Source organism: Cupressus sempervirens, chromosome 10 (assembly GCF_028749045.1).
Source record: "Cupressus sempervirens isolate cs-2001-9-10 chromosome 10, ASM2874904v1, whole genome shotgun sequence".
NCBI lineage: Eukaryota > Viridiplantae > Streptophyta > Pinopsida > Cupressales > Cupressaceae > Cupressus > Cupressus sempervirens.
The window spans coordinates 101,299,465-101,313,260 of record NC_143127.1 but is presented as its reverse complement, the minus strand read 5'-3'; the positions used below and the strand labels follow the sequence as shown (position 1 = coordinate 101,313,260).

Below are 13,796 nucleotides of genomic sequence, written 5' to 3'. Positions count from 1 at the left end.
ACCTTCAAACAATGCCTAATCTGACATGAACTGAATCCGCTTGGTGTCAAGGAAGACGAAGCCCCAAATTGCATGGAATTTGGATCAGTTATGAAGGCTGGGTTGCTCCCGTACAATTCTGTTCCTCTTAAACTTCAGACTGCATGCTAAGTCCCTGTGTCTTAATATGAACTGTATAATGGTCGGATTAAGACCTCTGATCTATTCTGACCTGCTCCTCTCAACCCGTCCACACTGCTGTACCCGTACAGTCCTGTGCGATTTTAATATAATTTACAGACTTCCAAAAACAGCGCCCAAACTAGTATGGACTAAACCGCCTAGGGATATTAGATAGTCCTTTAAAGCTTAAATTGAAACTCTCAATCAGTTCTGTGGAAAATAAACAAATTTGTGACCATGAACCTTAGTACGGCTCTAACCTGTACGACCCTGTTCAGCAAATAATCTGCTTGGTATTGGGTGCCGAACTTGGTATGATTTGGACTGCCGAGGGTTAATGTATAACCCCTCTCAGACATAAATTCAGACTCCCTCGCAGTAAGAAGTTATGAATAAAAATGTGCTTCCAGCTTCTTTCGAATTTCTCCAGTTCTGCGATGATTTGTGTAGACAGCAATTAATTCCACTCTAACTAATCTTCCAATGATCAACGATCCTCAAAATTGGCCTTAGGCCACAGATTTCGTCCTGATGAAATGATTGTGATGTCACCTCCAATCTGCAATAATTCAGGTGATATTTCACACCCTCAAAATTGCGTACCAATTGAGAGTTATCGTTCTCAATGGCCAACTATGACAATTGCAGAAACCCTAGGTTCCACAATGCACCTGTGATTAAATCACAATCTGAAATCAAAGAGATAAAACAACTGCCTGATTCGAATGGAGCCCCAGGGTGCCTATTTATTCTTTTCTCTCCACCTTCTCCAGAGACTTCTAGAACATTTTTGATTTTATCTCTTAAGTGACTTTATTAAATATTTTATAATCCAAGTCACTTTATTAAATTGATTAAATATAAAGTTATCTTTTAATATTTATTTATTTGATAACTTTATAAATAATTAACTTAATATCACTTATTTATTTAATTAAAATGATTAATTAGTCGTCCTCATAAAATATTCATTATTTTGGACAACCAAGTTAATCAAATCAATTAATCAGACTGCCTCCGAAAATTGGGGACATGACAGTCCGCCCTTCCTGAAATTGCTTGTCCCCAAGCAATGGTTGAACCATGAGCCCAAACAATCCGCCCGGATCCCAAATGACAACCTGTGTAATATCCCAATCCTCACCATACTCCCATGGAAAAATCATCAATACCATCAGCTGAGAAACTACACTCAACATCCAAACAACTGACAATTCTGATGAAATCATCTGTAAACCAACTGTAGATGGCGATAGAAAAAACCTTTCTGTAGAACTCAAACCAACTGAAACATTGATTCTATCAATGCTCAAGTCCCTGTCCAATTGACGCCTACACCCAACTACACTATGGATATGACGACAACAATAGATACCTGAGTCACTGCCATCAAAACCAATCTCTGATAAACTGTGTCGGGTGTGTCGATACTGCAGGCTGTGTATCTTGCAACTACCAATTCTAATTTCAAAAAATGGTGCCAATTCATCCCATAATGGATGGTAAGAAACTGAAGCTGATCTATACCTGCGTGAAAACAAATCTTCCATTTCTAGGTCAAAAGAAAAATGATGAGCATACCTTACCGCATAATACCGGTAAGAACCTCCAAACTCTGCTGCTGGCTCATCATCACTGAACTGGGAATCAACAGATGGCTCCAATCTCCGACTCCGAGTGACTGTAGGCTGGATAGGATCCCGTGCATTCTGCTCAACAAACCCTCCCTTGAGATCCCCGTGAAGTAGCATAGTAGAGAGGACCACTATAATCTTCTCAACCAATCTGCAAATAATACTAGTATCTTGGATGAGAACACCTTCTGTCACTTTATACGAGTCCAGACGAATACGTGCACTATTCAACAAATACTCCATGAACGGTTCAGTGCAATAAAAATTATACGAGTAAGCATCAACATACTCCCCTGCACACCACAACTGATCCTCCTGTGAAGGTGGCTTACCCAACTGTACCACACTGACATCTATCGGAGAAGAATCAATCTGGAAACTTGACTCTACTGGTATCCCAAACTCATTAGGACCAGCTACTACCAAATCCTGAATATGTGTGTCAGCCTCAACAATATGCTCCTTAGTAGCAACTACGGAAATGTGCTTACCATCATCCACCTCAATGGTCAGGTGAACTGGTTCTGGGGTTGGTTTTGACTGCAATTGCTCCAACTCCACAATCACCTCTTTTAACTGAAACTGTGACTTCTGTAGATCTCGCTGTGTGTCCTCTAAAACCTCAGTAGCTGCTATGAGCTCCTGGGAAAGCTCACTCACCTCTTCTTCACGATCCAAGAGTGCCTCATAAGCTGTACTTCCCCACTCAACCAGGTGGTCACGGTCAGCTACCAATCGTAAGTAATCCTGCTTCAAAATCCATACAGCTTCACGCAAGGCATGAATCTCTGCCAAAGAAAAGTAACCACCGCTGGACTCATCCATCATAGAAGTACCCCAAACAGTAATGGCCAATAATTGACGAGCAGTATCAAAGTGCTCACAAGCGATAGCAATGTCTCGCTTACTAACTTTCAACTGGTTAGTCACATGATGGCTCTGGCTAAACTGTCTCCTACAAACCTCTTCTGGTGCTCTGTCTAAAGGAGTATACTCAAGGTTACTGGTCTCAGGATTATGATCATCCATATTCTGCGAATCAACTCCAAAACTCGTATCACCATCCAAAGTTTCAAAAACTGTAGTACTACTGTCAAACTCCTCTGTACCCAAGGAAGTTGTCAAGGAAGCTAACTCTTCAAAACTGTTCACGGCATCCTCCTGGATGTCATCAAAACAATCCTGGGACTCATTTGTACACACTGTCAAATATGAAAAATCTTCAACACCTTCCAGCAAGAACGGTCGTCTGCATATATGAACCAAACCCAACAACGGTGTATAAAGACTAATACCAACATCGGTCAAGCTGTTGGCACAAAGAAAGACAACACCGGGTATTCTGCTAATCCAGTCCATGATAGTATTTAAACAATCACTGCTACTATTAAGTGTTCTCCAGTCAATTGAATCCCAAACGCTGCTGAAACATTCTTGAGTCCATATCCGTAAACAAGGAACAGCTGGTAACTCAAGCAAACTACTTACCTGAGTAATGTGATCAATACCAACTAACTCCTCATATTTGTTTGACATTGTCCTTGTATCCTGGATGTGAATGCAAGATGAACTCGTATCATTATCAGCAACCACATATGAACCGCCTACTGCAAAAAACTGAGTGTCAGGCGCGCTAGATGAAACTAAGCTTAGCTCCAATCCATGCTTATTCCTATGTCTCTCCCAGTCCTGTAATGCCAATGGAGCATTGACCAAAGTTGCTCGAGTGTCCTCAAGCTTGCGAGAAAGCTTGGCAACTTTCTCCTCCTTCCTCCTCAAGGCATCTGAATAGTCTTTGACAAGTCTCAGGAGATCGTCACGATCTGATAGAAGATGTAGATAACTCAACTTTATCGTTCCCATTCCTTCTCTAATTATCTGTAAGTCAACACAAGAGAACTTTGCCTGGACTCTTTTTTGTCTATCTTGTAACTGAATCATTTGGATGTGATCCTCTAACATGTCCCGCATCTTGTCATGATGAGATAAGGAAGTCACAATACTATCTTTACTTACCTTCAGCTGGCTGGACAAATTATGTGAAGTACTGCCAGTCTCAACCTCATGTGACAAAGCGTCTAATTGAGCCTGGTACTCTCTCTCAGCAAAATCATGAATACTCAGTGTTTGCTCATCTCTACCTGGTATCTCACCATGAACATCCTTATCATCATCTGAACTCACTGCTCCGCCTGTTGGAACCAAACCATCCTGAGTACCTGAGACATCACCCTTTGGCAGCCTGTATACAGCTGTCTCAACTTGAGTACCAAGTTGACAGTTACTATCCATCAGCGTAATGTCCTTCACCGCTTCTTCCTGAGGCTGAACTGAAACCTCTGACCGGTTGCACACTTGTTCCTCGAGTTCCTCATTAAGGTTCCTAGTAACATCTCTCATTGTATCAGTCAACGCTTTGTGAGAAGGTTTGACAAAACGAAATCCAGTTGATTTATTCACCTTAGCTGGGACGGACAGCCTGTCAAGCATACGGTGGTGTTTAACCAACAGTTCAGACATGTTATGTTTGATTTTTCTGAGCTCATCCTGAATGCCTGAATAGTCCTCCTTTCCACAATTCCGACTCTGAATACTGCGTCTATTACTTGTCCGAGATTGTGTCCTTGGAGACTTTGTGCTGTACCTATCCATCTTGGTTGAAGTAGAGTGCTGATCACTCGTGTAAGTCGGTTCTCACCCCACAGGATGGCAAGAAAACCGGCTCTGATACCACTGAAATGACCTTGACTAATAAGGTCACTTAAAACCCAATGCTTAGTCTTAAAACAATTTGTCAAAACTGGGCATGTACTGAATACTACTGCTGGAAGTAATTTCCTGATTATCGGAAATTGTTTACAGAACTAACACTATTTAATAGATGGTGCCCCAAACGTACTATACTAACTAAGACAAATTTACAAACAGTTGGTGAGAAATGTAAAGATATAGCTGTAAACCTAAAAATTTGCCATAATGCTGAATACTGAAACATCTATTATTTAAATCACTCCTCCTTCATATGTCTGTTTATTACAATTAATGATTACTCAATTATGTCCTTGGCCTAATCTTAAAAATTGATATGCAAACATAAGAACCTGAGAATGTCAGCGCTGCCCAATTGCTAAGGAAATTCTAAAGTCGAATAGACCTGTACATGAATACTCTAGTCAATATTTAATTCCCAGCTGGAACAGGCTTGGACTTAGCCATCATAATCCTTGCCATTAGTGCCGATGAATCTGAAGTGAATCTTCAAGATGTTCTTGACCCACCTACCAATACTGCTGTAATAATTCGCAACCTTCAAACAATGCCTAATCTGACATGAACTGAATCCGCTTGGTGTCAAGGAAGACAAAGCCCCAAATTGCATGGAATTTGGATCAGTTATGAAGGCTGGGTTGCTCCCGCACAATTCTGTTCCTCTTAAACTTCAGACTGCATGCTAAGTCCCTGTGTCTTAATATGAACTGTATAATGGTCGGATTAAGACCTCTGATCTATTCTGACCTGCTCCTCTCAACCCGTCCACACTGCTGTACCCGTACAGTCCTGTGCGATTTTAATATAATTTACAGACTTCCAAAAACAGCGCCCAAACTAGTATGGACTGAACCGCCTAGGGATATTAGATAGTCCTTTAAAGCTTAAATTGAAACTCTCAATCAGTTCTGTGGAAAATAAACAAATTTGTGACCATGAACCTTAGTACGGCTCTAACCTGTACGGCCCTGTTCAGCAAATAATCTGCTTGGTATTGGGTGCCGAACTTGGTATGATTTGGACTGCCGAGGGTTAATGTATAACCCCTCTCAGACATAAATTCAGACTCCCTCGCAGTAAGAAGTTATGAATAAAAATGTGCTTCTAGCTTCTTTCGAATTTCTCCAGTTCTGCGATGATTTGTGTAGACAGCAATTAATTCCACTCTAACTAATCTTCCAATGATCAACGATCCTCAAAATTGGCCTTAGGCCACAGATTTCGTCCTGATGAAATGACTGTGATGTCACCTCCAATCTGCAATAATTCAGGTGATATTTCACACCCTCAAAATTGCGTACCAATTGAGAATTATCGTTCTCAATGGCCAACTATGACAATTGCAGAAACCCTAGGTTCCACAATGCACCTGTGATTAAATCACAATCTGAAATCAAAGAGATAAAACAACTGCCTGATTCGAATGGAGCCCAGGGTGCCTATTTATTCTTTTCTCTCCACCTTCTCCAGAGACTTCTAGAACATTTTTGATTTTATCTCTTAAGTGACTTTATTAAATATTTTATAATCCAAGTCACTTTATTAAATTAATTAAATATAAAGTTATCTTTTAATATTTATTTATTTGATAACTTTATAAGTAATTAACTTAATATCACTTATTTATTTAATTAAAATGATTAATTAGTCATCCTCATAAAATATTCATTATTTTGGACAACCAAGTTAATCAAATCAATTAATCAGACTGCCTCCGAAAATTGGGGACATGACATATCTCCAATCTTTGTATGTGAATATATGTATTACTAGAAATGACACTATTCATAATAAATATAAAATAGAACATAAATTAGATTCACTCACATGCTGAAAAGATTTGATTATGTTCCAGTTCACTTTTGGAAGATTTTAAGGCAGGGGTCCCATGGGAGGGGCTTGGGCTCTATTTTTGAGGAGCGGATGGCCCCATGATAATTTTTTAAGGGGGTACAGGTTTATTTGGAATCTATGCTATAAAATAAGAGCTCTGACTTTTTAGCTCTCAAATTGAGCTGGTGAAAATGGGGTGGGGCTCCCCACCAACTTAAGGAAGAAATCTGCCAATTGTCAAAACCTACAATTCATTTTCCCACCAAAGAAATTTATGAAGAATTTAAATTTAAATGTTTAAAATTTATAACACCACAAGCTTTTTTCAGGGACGTTCCCAAATATTCTCACGACAGGCTCTATTTAGGCTCTATTTTACAGAAGTGGGTGCCATGGAACCCTGCAAGAATACATTTAACTTTAAAGCGCAGCACAATATTCCTCTGAGCGGTATGGATTGTTGAAGACAAGCATTTTAACAGAAGCAGCCACCAAAACGCAGGTGAGAGGTTAAAGTAATTTGATACCCAGTAAGAACATAGCTAACCACTAGATAACATGCATTAGTTTGAGTTACAATTTTGTAGTTAAATCTACGATTTTGCCACAGCTGACGGACTAAACAGATGAGCGCATTTATAAGCGCAATGTGATTGGGGAAACGGAGAATAACATGGTTGGAAGAGGTATTTCGTTGACCCGATTTAGGTTTTCTTTCTCATAAGATTCGGTATTATCCGATTCTTCTTCTTTTGGGAATCTTCATTAGCATTAGTATTTGGAGTGGAATGGAAGCTTTGTAGTTTTTCAGTAGATTGCATCTGTATGTTGAGAAACTTACTGAGGGGCTCAGCATTCAGGGGCCTAATCACTGCTACAGATGGTTTTGGATTAATGTCATTTTTCTGAATTGGCTTTTCTATTTGGGCTCCATAACCTGCATTATAAGCCCTCTTGCGCCACTTTCTCGCCTCATGTTCAACTACTTTTTTGTCCATCTCTGTCTTCTCTGTCCTCAGGTATGCTTTCTCCAATGCCAACTTCAATTCTGCCATTTCTCTGTTGGCTATATCCAGTTTGCTTGACAGTTCCTTACTTTCTTTGGCACCTGTTTTGATTTCTGCAGCTTTAATGTCTGCTTCTTTCACTTTCCTCATCAAGCTTTCGTACTCCGTTGGTGACATTGTAATTCCAGTGAAAAAGCTGTGTGCATTCAGGTGTTCATCTTTTCCTACCTGTAGGGACCTTAATTCTGAAAGAGCTTCTTCCTCTGCGATTCTCGCTGTCTCGGCCTCCTTCATAGCATATTGCAGCCTTGCCTCTACAGCACACATCTCTCGCTTCGCCTCCTCCACATCCATTTTTGCTTTTCTGGCTTCGTCTTTCATGGCGTGTGCTGCCTCTTTCTGTGCCTCTGCTGCCCTTAGGGCATCTTGCAGTTCTACTTCTAGAAAGGCCTTGTCGGCCTTTGCCTGCTCTGACTCTAACCTTGCCATGTATGCTTCTTCTTTCAGGGCTTGCACTTCGTCCTTTGCTTCTTTTCCTTCTTTTAAGGCATTTTGCAGTTTTAGCTCTAAAGAAGCCATCTCAGCCTTTGCTTGTTCTTCTTCCAATGTCGCTCTTCTTGCCTCTTCTTGCATAGCCTGGCACTCCTCTGTCATTTCCTCAACCATTTTTATAGTAAATTGCAGTCTGAACTCTAAATAAATCATGTCAGCCACTATTTTATCTACTTCTAATTTTCCTTTACTTGCCTCCTCTTTTATGACCTGAAAAGCCCTCAAAAAGAAGCAAAAAATGTAAATACGATTAGGGTCTTATGTCGCTAGATGCATTGATTATTCTTGTATTTTATCTGAAAAGTTCGAGGCAAATTTGATATTGAGAAAAAAAATGTTCATATTAAATCATATTAAATTCACATGCCTGTGCCTCCTCCTTTAATTCCTCAGACTCCTTAAAGACGTTGTGCAGTCTTGTCTCTGTGGCAGTCAGTTCAGCCCTTTTGTTCCCTGCTTCCATATTGGCTTGCCTTGTTTCCTCTTTCAGAGCCTTAGCCTCCCTCTTTGCCCTCTCTGCCTCTACAGCTAGTTGTTTAAGAGCTACAGAGAGATCCAAAGCAGCAACTTTGGCCTTTGCTTCTGCTGCTGCTGCCGCTGCTGACTTTGATCTGGATTGATGAAGGTCTGCATTTAGCATTGCTACTGAAACCTCTAGCTCTGCCTCTCTTTCCTTTGAATCATTCATCTCCTTCCACACCTGATCCAATTCTGCCTTCAGAAATTCCACTGAATAATGCAAAGTGTTGCACTCTTCTGTTATCATCCTCAGATTCCCCTTTGTCTCCTCAAGCTCTGCAGACATAGATATTAAAGAGTTTGCAGCATCAGATTCTACCTGCTTAAGCTTCAACTTCAGATCATTTTGACTTCGACTAGCATCAGCAGCAACCTTGGCAAGTATGGACTCTGACTCTTTTACCGAGTGCAATTCCTCTTGCAACTTATTCATTGTTGAAGTTGTAGTTGTCAGCTTCACCTCTAGGTCTTTTGCAGCATCAACCTCTTGCGCTAAAGCCTCCAAGTGTCTTCTATTTTGCTCTACCATTTCAGCAACTTTCTGTGATTCAGCCTTTTTTGCAGCCAAAAGAACATCCTTTTCTTTCTCTGCCTTAATGCAAGTCAATTGAAGAAGAGCAAGAGATTGCTTAGTTGAAGCAATTTCCTTGGCAAGTTCCTCTAGCTTGTTATTACTCTTTTCTGCTTCCATCCGTGCCTTGTCCAGTTGTTCAAGAGCCAATGCCTCTGATTTTGAATAGTCCAAAACACATACTTTTGCTCTTTGAAGTTCCTCTCTGATATTTTCTAACTCTGCAGTGGCCATCATAAACTGCTCTCTTGCAGCACTAATATCTGCTTTCAAATTCTCATTGTAGGCCTGTATAACATGGGGATTTGCAGCTTCTAGTCTCTTAATAAGTGCAGGGACTTTACTAGCCCTTTCCTTAGATTTCCTTCCCTCTTCTAATTTTCTAGTGAAAGCTTCAAACTTCAACGTAGCTTTTTCCAACTCTAGTTGGCGTTGAAGCTCAAAATCATCTGAAGTTTTGAGTTGATCCTCAAACATGGTGGATTCAGTTTGCTCTGGAATCACACCTCTTTCTTTTGTTATGCTCTTCTGTGAATATGTCAAAATAAAATTTCAGATCCAAAAGCATAAACGTAATCAATACGCTCAAAGCATCTCCTTTGACAAACCCACAAATTGCCCAAAGTTGCTATTTGAATTTATGTGAACTTGAAATTACCTCTCCACATGACATTTTAAGCTTTTTGCCATCTTCAAACGCAGAAATACTCTCTCCAAATAAGCCAAGGGCTGTTTTGACTGAATCAAGTGGTCTAGCGTCAACCTCTCCCATGTTAGGAGCAACCGGTATTAGGAGATAGTAATCTACTGTGCCTGCCATATCTTAATTGTTAGCCAAAATTTAAAGGTGAACCTGTTGTCTACATAAAGTTAGTATTACAAAGAACAATAAATAGAGTCTTGAATTTCCATTGTGTTCTTATTCTAGCGGTCTTAAGTTAAATGTTAAACGGCAGTAACTTACAGGAGCAAACAAAAGTCAGTGAAACAGTAAGCGAAAGGCATCTTAGCTTGATGCACAAAGAAAATAAGTGTAATAATAGAATAATTGTTGTACTTCAACAGTCCTTGAAATCAAGAGATCAGTGGAATGTCGAAACATCAGACAAATTCTCTTGGGTGTGTTGCTCTTAAGGAGATGAAAAGAGATCTGTTTCATCAGGATAGTGTTTTCGGCTATAGGCTCAAGAAGACTTTCAATTGTTCATTGAATGCTGAGTGGTAAAAATTGTTCTCGAGACTAACCGTTGTGTGAAAATGTTATGCTCAGGTATTTGAGTCAACAATGGACGAATTTTCAAATTAACTGAAGGGGGCAGTGTTAGTCGTTGTGTTTGCCATTGTGCTAAAAGATCAACCTATTAACATCCGATACAACCACACAACTTATAGAACACAGGAGCTGGTTAAGCCACATTGCGAATCTCGAAGAGAAGCGTTGGTGGTTAGTTCAACAATCCCCCCCCAGCATTACCCAAGGAGATTTGAACGTGTCACCAAGCTCTGATACACTTATTAGCCGTCGTGTTTGCTATTGCGCTAAAAGATCAACCTGTTAATGTCTGGTACAACCACATGACATATAGAGCACAGGAGGCGGTTAAGCCACATCACGAATTCCGAAGGGAAACGTTGATGGTTAGTCCAACAGGCAGTGGTAGATGTAAAGATTCATGATAATCTAGAAGCTTTCCCGTTGCATCTGGAGTCTGCATTTTAGGTAGAGGAGGAGGAAAATAAGCTTCCTACTCTGAGGTATGTCATGGGTATATGCTGCTGTTGGTACAGGCTAATGTAGTGCACGTTCTGCATCAGGGTAAGTAAAAATGTATCCGGTTCATAGTTTGGAGCTGGTAGAAGCGTTGCATGTTCTGCTGGTGGAATCAGTTGATGCTTTTGGCGAGAGGCGCTCATAACAGAGATGGAGAACGCTGGCTTCTCCTCTGCATGATCTGGGATTGAAGCACACTGGTGTGCAGGGACTCCAACAAGGTTCAGCGTATGAATACTGGATAGTGGTTTGATCTTGTTTCTGTTATAAGTGTTGAGATTGTTGACTTGGTGATCAACAACTCCTTTGAGATTCGTGCCATGGGTCTGGTTAAATCTGGCATTTGTAGTGGGCATTAAAAGTTTGAGCTTTTGGTGCAACGACAAATGCTTCCAACAAGTGGTATCAGAGCCTTGGGTCACAGGTTCGAGTCTCCCTTCAGTGGGTGTTGAGGGCTCAGTCGGTGCTGAGGGGGAGATTGTTGACTTGGTGGTCAGCACCTCCTTTGATATTCATGCCGTGGATCTAGATAAATTTGATATTTGTATTGGGCATTAAAAGTTCGAGCATTTGGTGCAATGGCAAATACGTCCAACAATAAGCTCTGTGTTTTCACTAAGGCCTTTTTATTTGGAATGTGATAGTTTAGTTTGGACAAGGTTTCATATCTAACATACCTATTTTCAGGCTAGTTTAGATGCTATGTAATAGTGGTTTTGTTAGAAGTTTATGCGGTTTAGCAAGACTAGGGGCATAGAACAGAACCCTGATGTTATAGTACAGGAAAAAGGGTCAGACTCACACGATCACTAAAACTCTTAAACAATTGGGATCATCAACGCTTCTATATATTTTGGCAACATGTATTTTAAGCTGTTGTTAATATGCCACAATTACAACTAAAAATATCCAAATCAACGTATTTCTTTTGTGAGGAAAGAACTGGGTTCTAGGTTTCAATACTTGCCAGAATTTTACAAATGGAGTAAGGGCTTCACTCTGGACAAAGCGACTCTCTTATTGTTATGAATTATTGAAGGCTACAATTTTGATCCAGAAAAATGATAAATCATATTAATATCATATATGCTGAAAATTTAAATTTGATATCTGGCATTCTCCAAAACCATTCAAAAACCTTCTTTTAGTGATGCTTATGAGTATCATATGATTTCTGACAACCATAAATGTTAAATCAATTCAAACAAACAAAGGGTTTCTTATAATCATTTCCAGAAAAAGATTTAACCCATTTGATTTTTCTAAAAATTATTTCTAGGCAAGATTCTGGTCTTTTTAATGCCTTACCTGTAAGAAATTGCAGGTAGTCTTGAGCTCCAATTTCTGACTCTTAACCAAGAAACGCAATCAATCTGAGATACACGAAATTGCTCAATAGGCATACTGACAGTAGCCCAATACAAAGTACTGACAAGCAGAAAATCCACAGGACAAAATTACAGCCCGATTACAGCATATTTGGCGATCAAACCAAAGCTTTGTTCAGCTATAATCCAGTACCAGTAAATGAGAAGATACAAAAAACTTCGACCAAAATTGTAAACATCTACAGAAATTGATACCTTTAAGGGACCTTGTCTGGGTATTTCGTAGAAGTCAAAAAAGGCTTATATATCCTAACTGGCACGGTACTCCCAACATGCCGGATTTATCCGGCAGAAAGCATATAATAGAGACCAATAATTTTGTTTTTGCTTCCAACTTTCTTACAAAGTTTATCATTTCATATTTCATATTTTTAAACAATCATAAAAGATTAATACCTCAGCAGTTCTTGTCACTGATACGCATGCTTCACAAAATCGTGATTTCAGATACATTTCATGATGATATGACGAAATCGTTCCTGATCATTTTGACCTTTTTCATTAAAACAGATTTTATTCTTAATTCTGATTGTTATTCTAATGGTTTTGTATTTTAGTGCATGTCCTATCACATGTACCAACTTGCATCATCATTCATATTTATATGCCTGAAATTCATTTTAAGTCAACGATATGGTTTCATGAATGTGAGAGAGGATGAAAAATTCGATTCACCTATTTCTTATTGAAGAAAAGAAAACAGAATTACACTGTTAATAGTTTAATTTAGTTTAATAGGTTTGTGGGAAAGTAAATTTAGTGTTGTCCTTCATTCTTATGAGATGTTGAATTCTTTCAATAAACAAGGATGCAAAGTGTTAAAGTTCTTGTCTAAGTATAGTTTTTACATACGACAAGTAGCAGTTTAGATAATGTTTTATACATTGGATATGCAATAGAATAAAGCAAACTGTGCAATTTTCATTGTATTTCAATAATAATTTACATTAGCAAAGCATCTACTCAATTATGTTATGCAACTTGATAGAGAAAAAGTATGTCTTATAGCATATCAATGCATATACATTATATCATTATGCCTATATGACGCAGAGAGTGTACTTGGATATGAGACTCATGTATATACATTGTTTGATTACGCACCTTTCTTTATATTGACTAGTATCTTTTGTAACTACCATTAATTATAGCTTGATATGTCATTATAGCTATCTATGATACCTGCAAATTTCATTTTGTGCATGTTACTATATTGTGATTATGTCTCATAATAAGTTGCTTTTCATATTTTAAATAAATGCTAATTTGTGAGTAGACATGTTTACCTTTTGTTTTGAGAAATTGTTCAATCTCCATTTGACACAACATGATTGATAGCATTGTTTTGGTTTAATGTGAATTGACCTTTCACGGTGAAATCTCGAAGGATAAAGATGAACTTTGATTTGTCCTGTCTGTAGTCCTCAACTTTTGTGTCTTTTAGGCTTGGTAGTAGTTGTTCAACAATGCACTTGTCTATTGAAGACTGGATAATTTGTTTGTTTTCAATTGTGATGATAGTCTTTAGGTATAATGAATATACATATGGAACCTCTTGATTGCATCTATTGCAATCAGTTGTTTTGTCTT

At 39.0% G+C, this 13,796-nt stretch overlaps 1 protein-coding gene and 1 long non-coding RNA gene across 4 annotated transcripts; one reads left to right on the top strand and one right to left on the bottom strand.

The window, feature by feature from the left end:
* Positions 1-6,763: 6,763 nt before the first annotated feature.
* Positions 6,764-11,724, top strand: LOC149532790 (uncharacterized). The gene is made up of 3 exons (XR_016357249.1): positions 6,764-6,900; positions 7,009-7,084; positions 10,318-11,724. It is a non-coding gene; the product is annotated as an uncharacterized LOC149532790 (long non-coding RNA).
* Positions 6,772-12,675, bottom strand: LOC149532789 (uncharacterized). Of its 3 annotated transcripts, none has more exons than XM_089805355.1 (5): positions 12,603-12,675; positions 12,127-12,191; positions 9,706-9,860; positions 8,325-9,575; positions 6,772-8,167 (listed from the first exon to the last, which is right to left on the bottom strand). In XM_089805355.1, the coding sequence occupies exons 3-5, from the start codon at positions 9,817-9,819 to the stop codon at positions 7,103-7,105; spliced, it is 2,430 nt and encodes an 809-aa protein (XP_089661481.1). In that variant the 5' UTR covers positions 9,820-9,860; positions 12,127-12,191; positions 12,603-12,675; the 3' UTR covers positions 6,772-7,102. The 3 variants fall into 3 exon arrangements, with proteins under 3 accessions (XP_089661481.1, XP_089661480.1, XP_089661479.1); XM_089805354.1 differs by lacking the exon at positions 12,603-12,675 and adding an exon at positions 12,402-12,585; XM_089805353.1 differs by lacking the exons at positions 12,127-12,191; positions 12,603-12,675 and having other exon boundaries at positions 9,706-9,867.
* Positions 12,676-13,796: the final 1,121 nt, after the last annotated feature.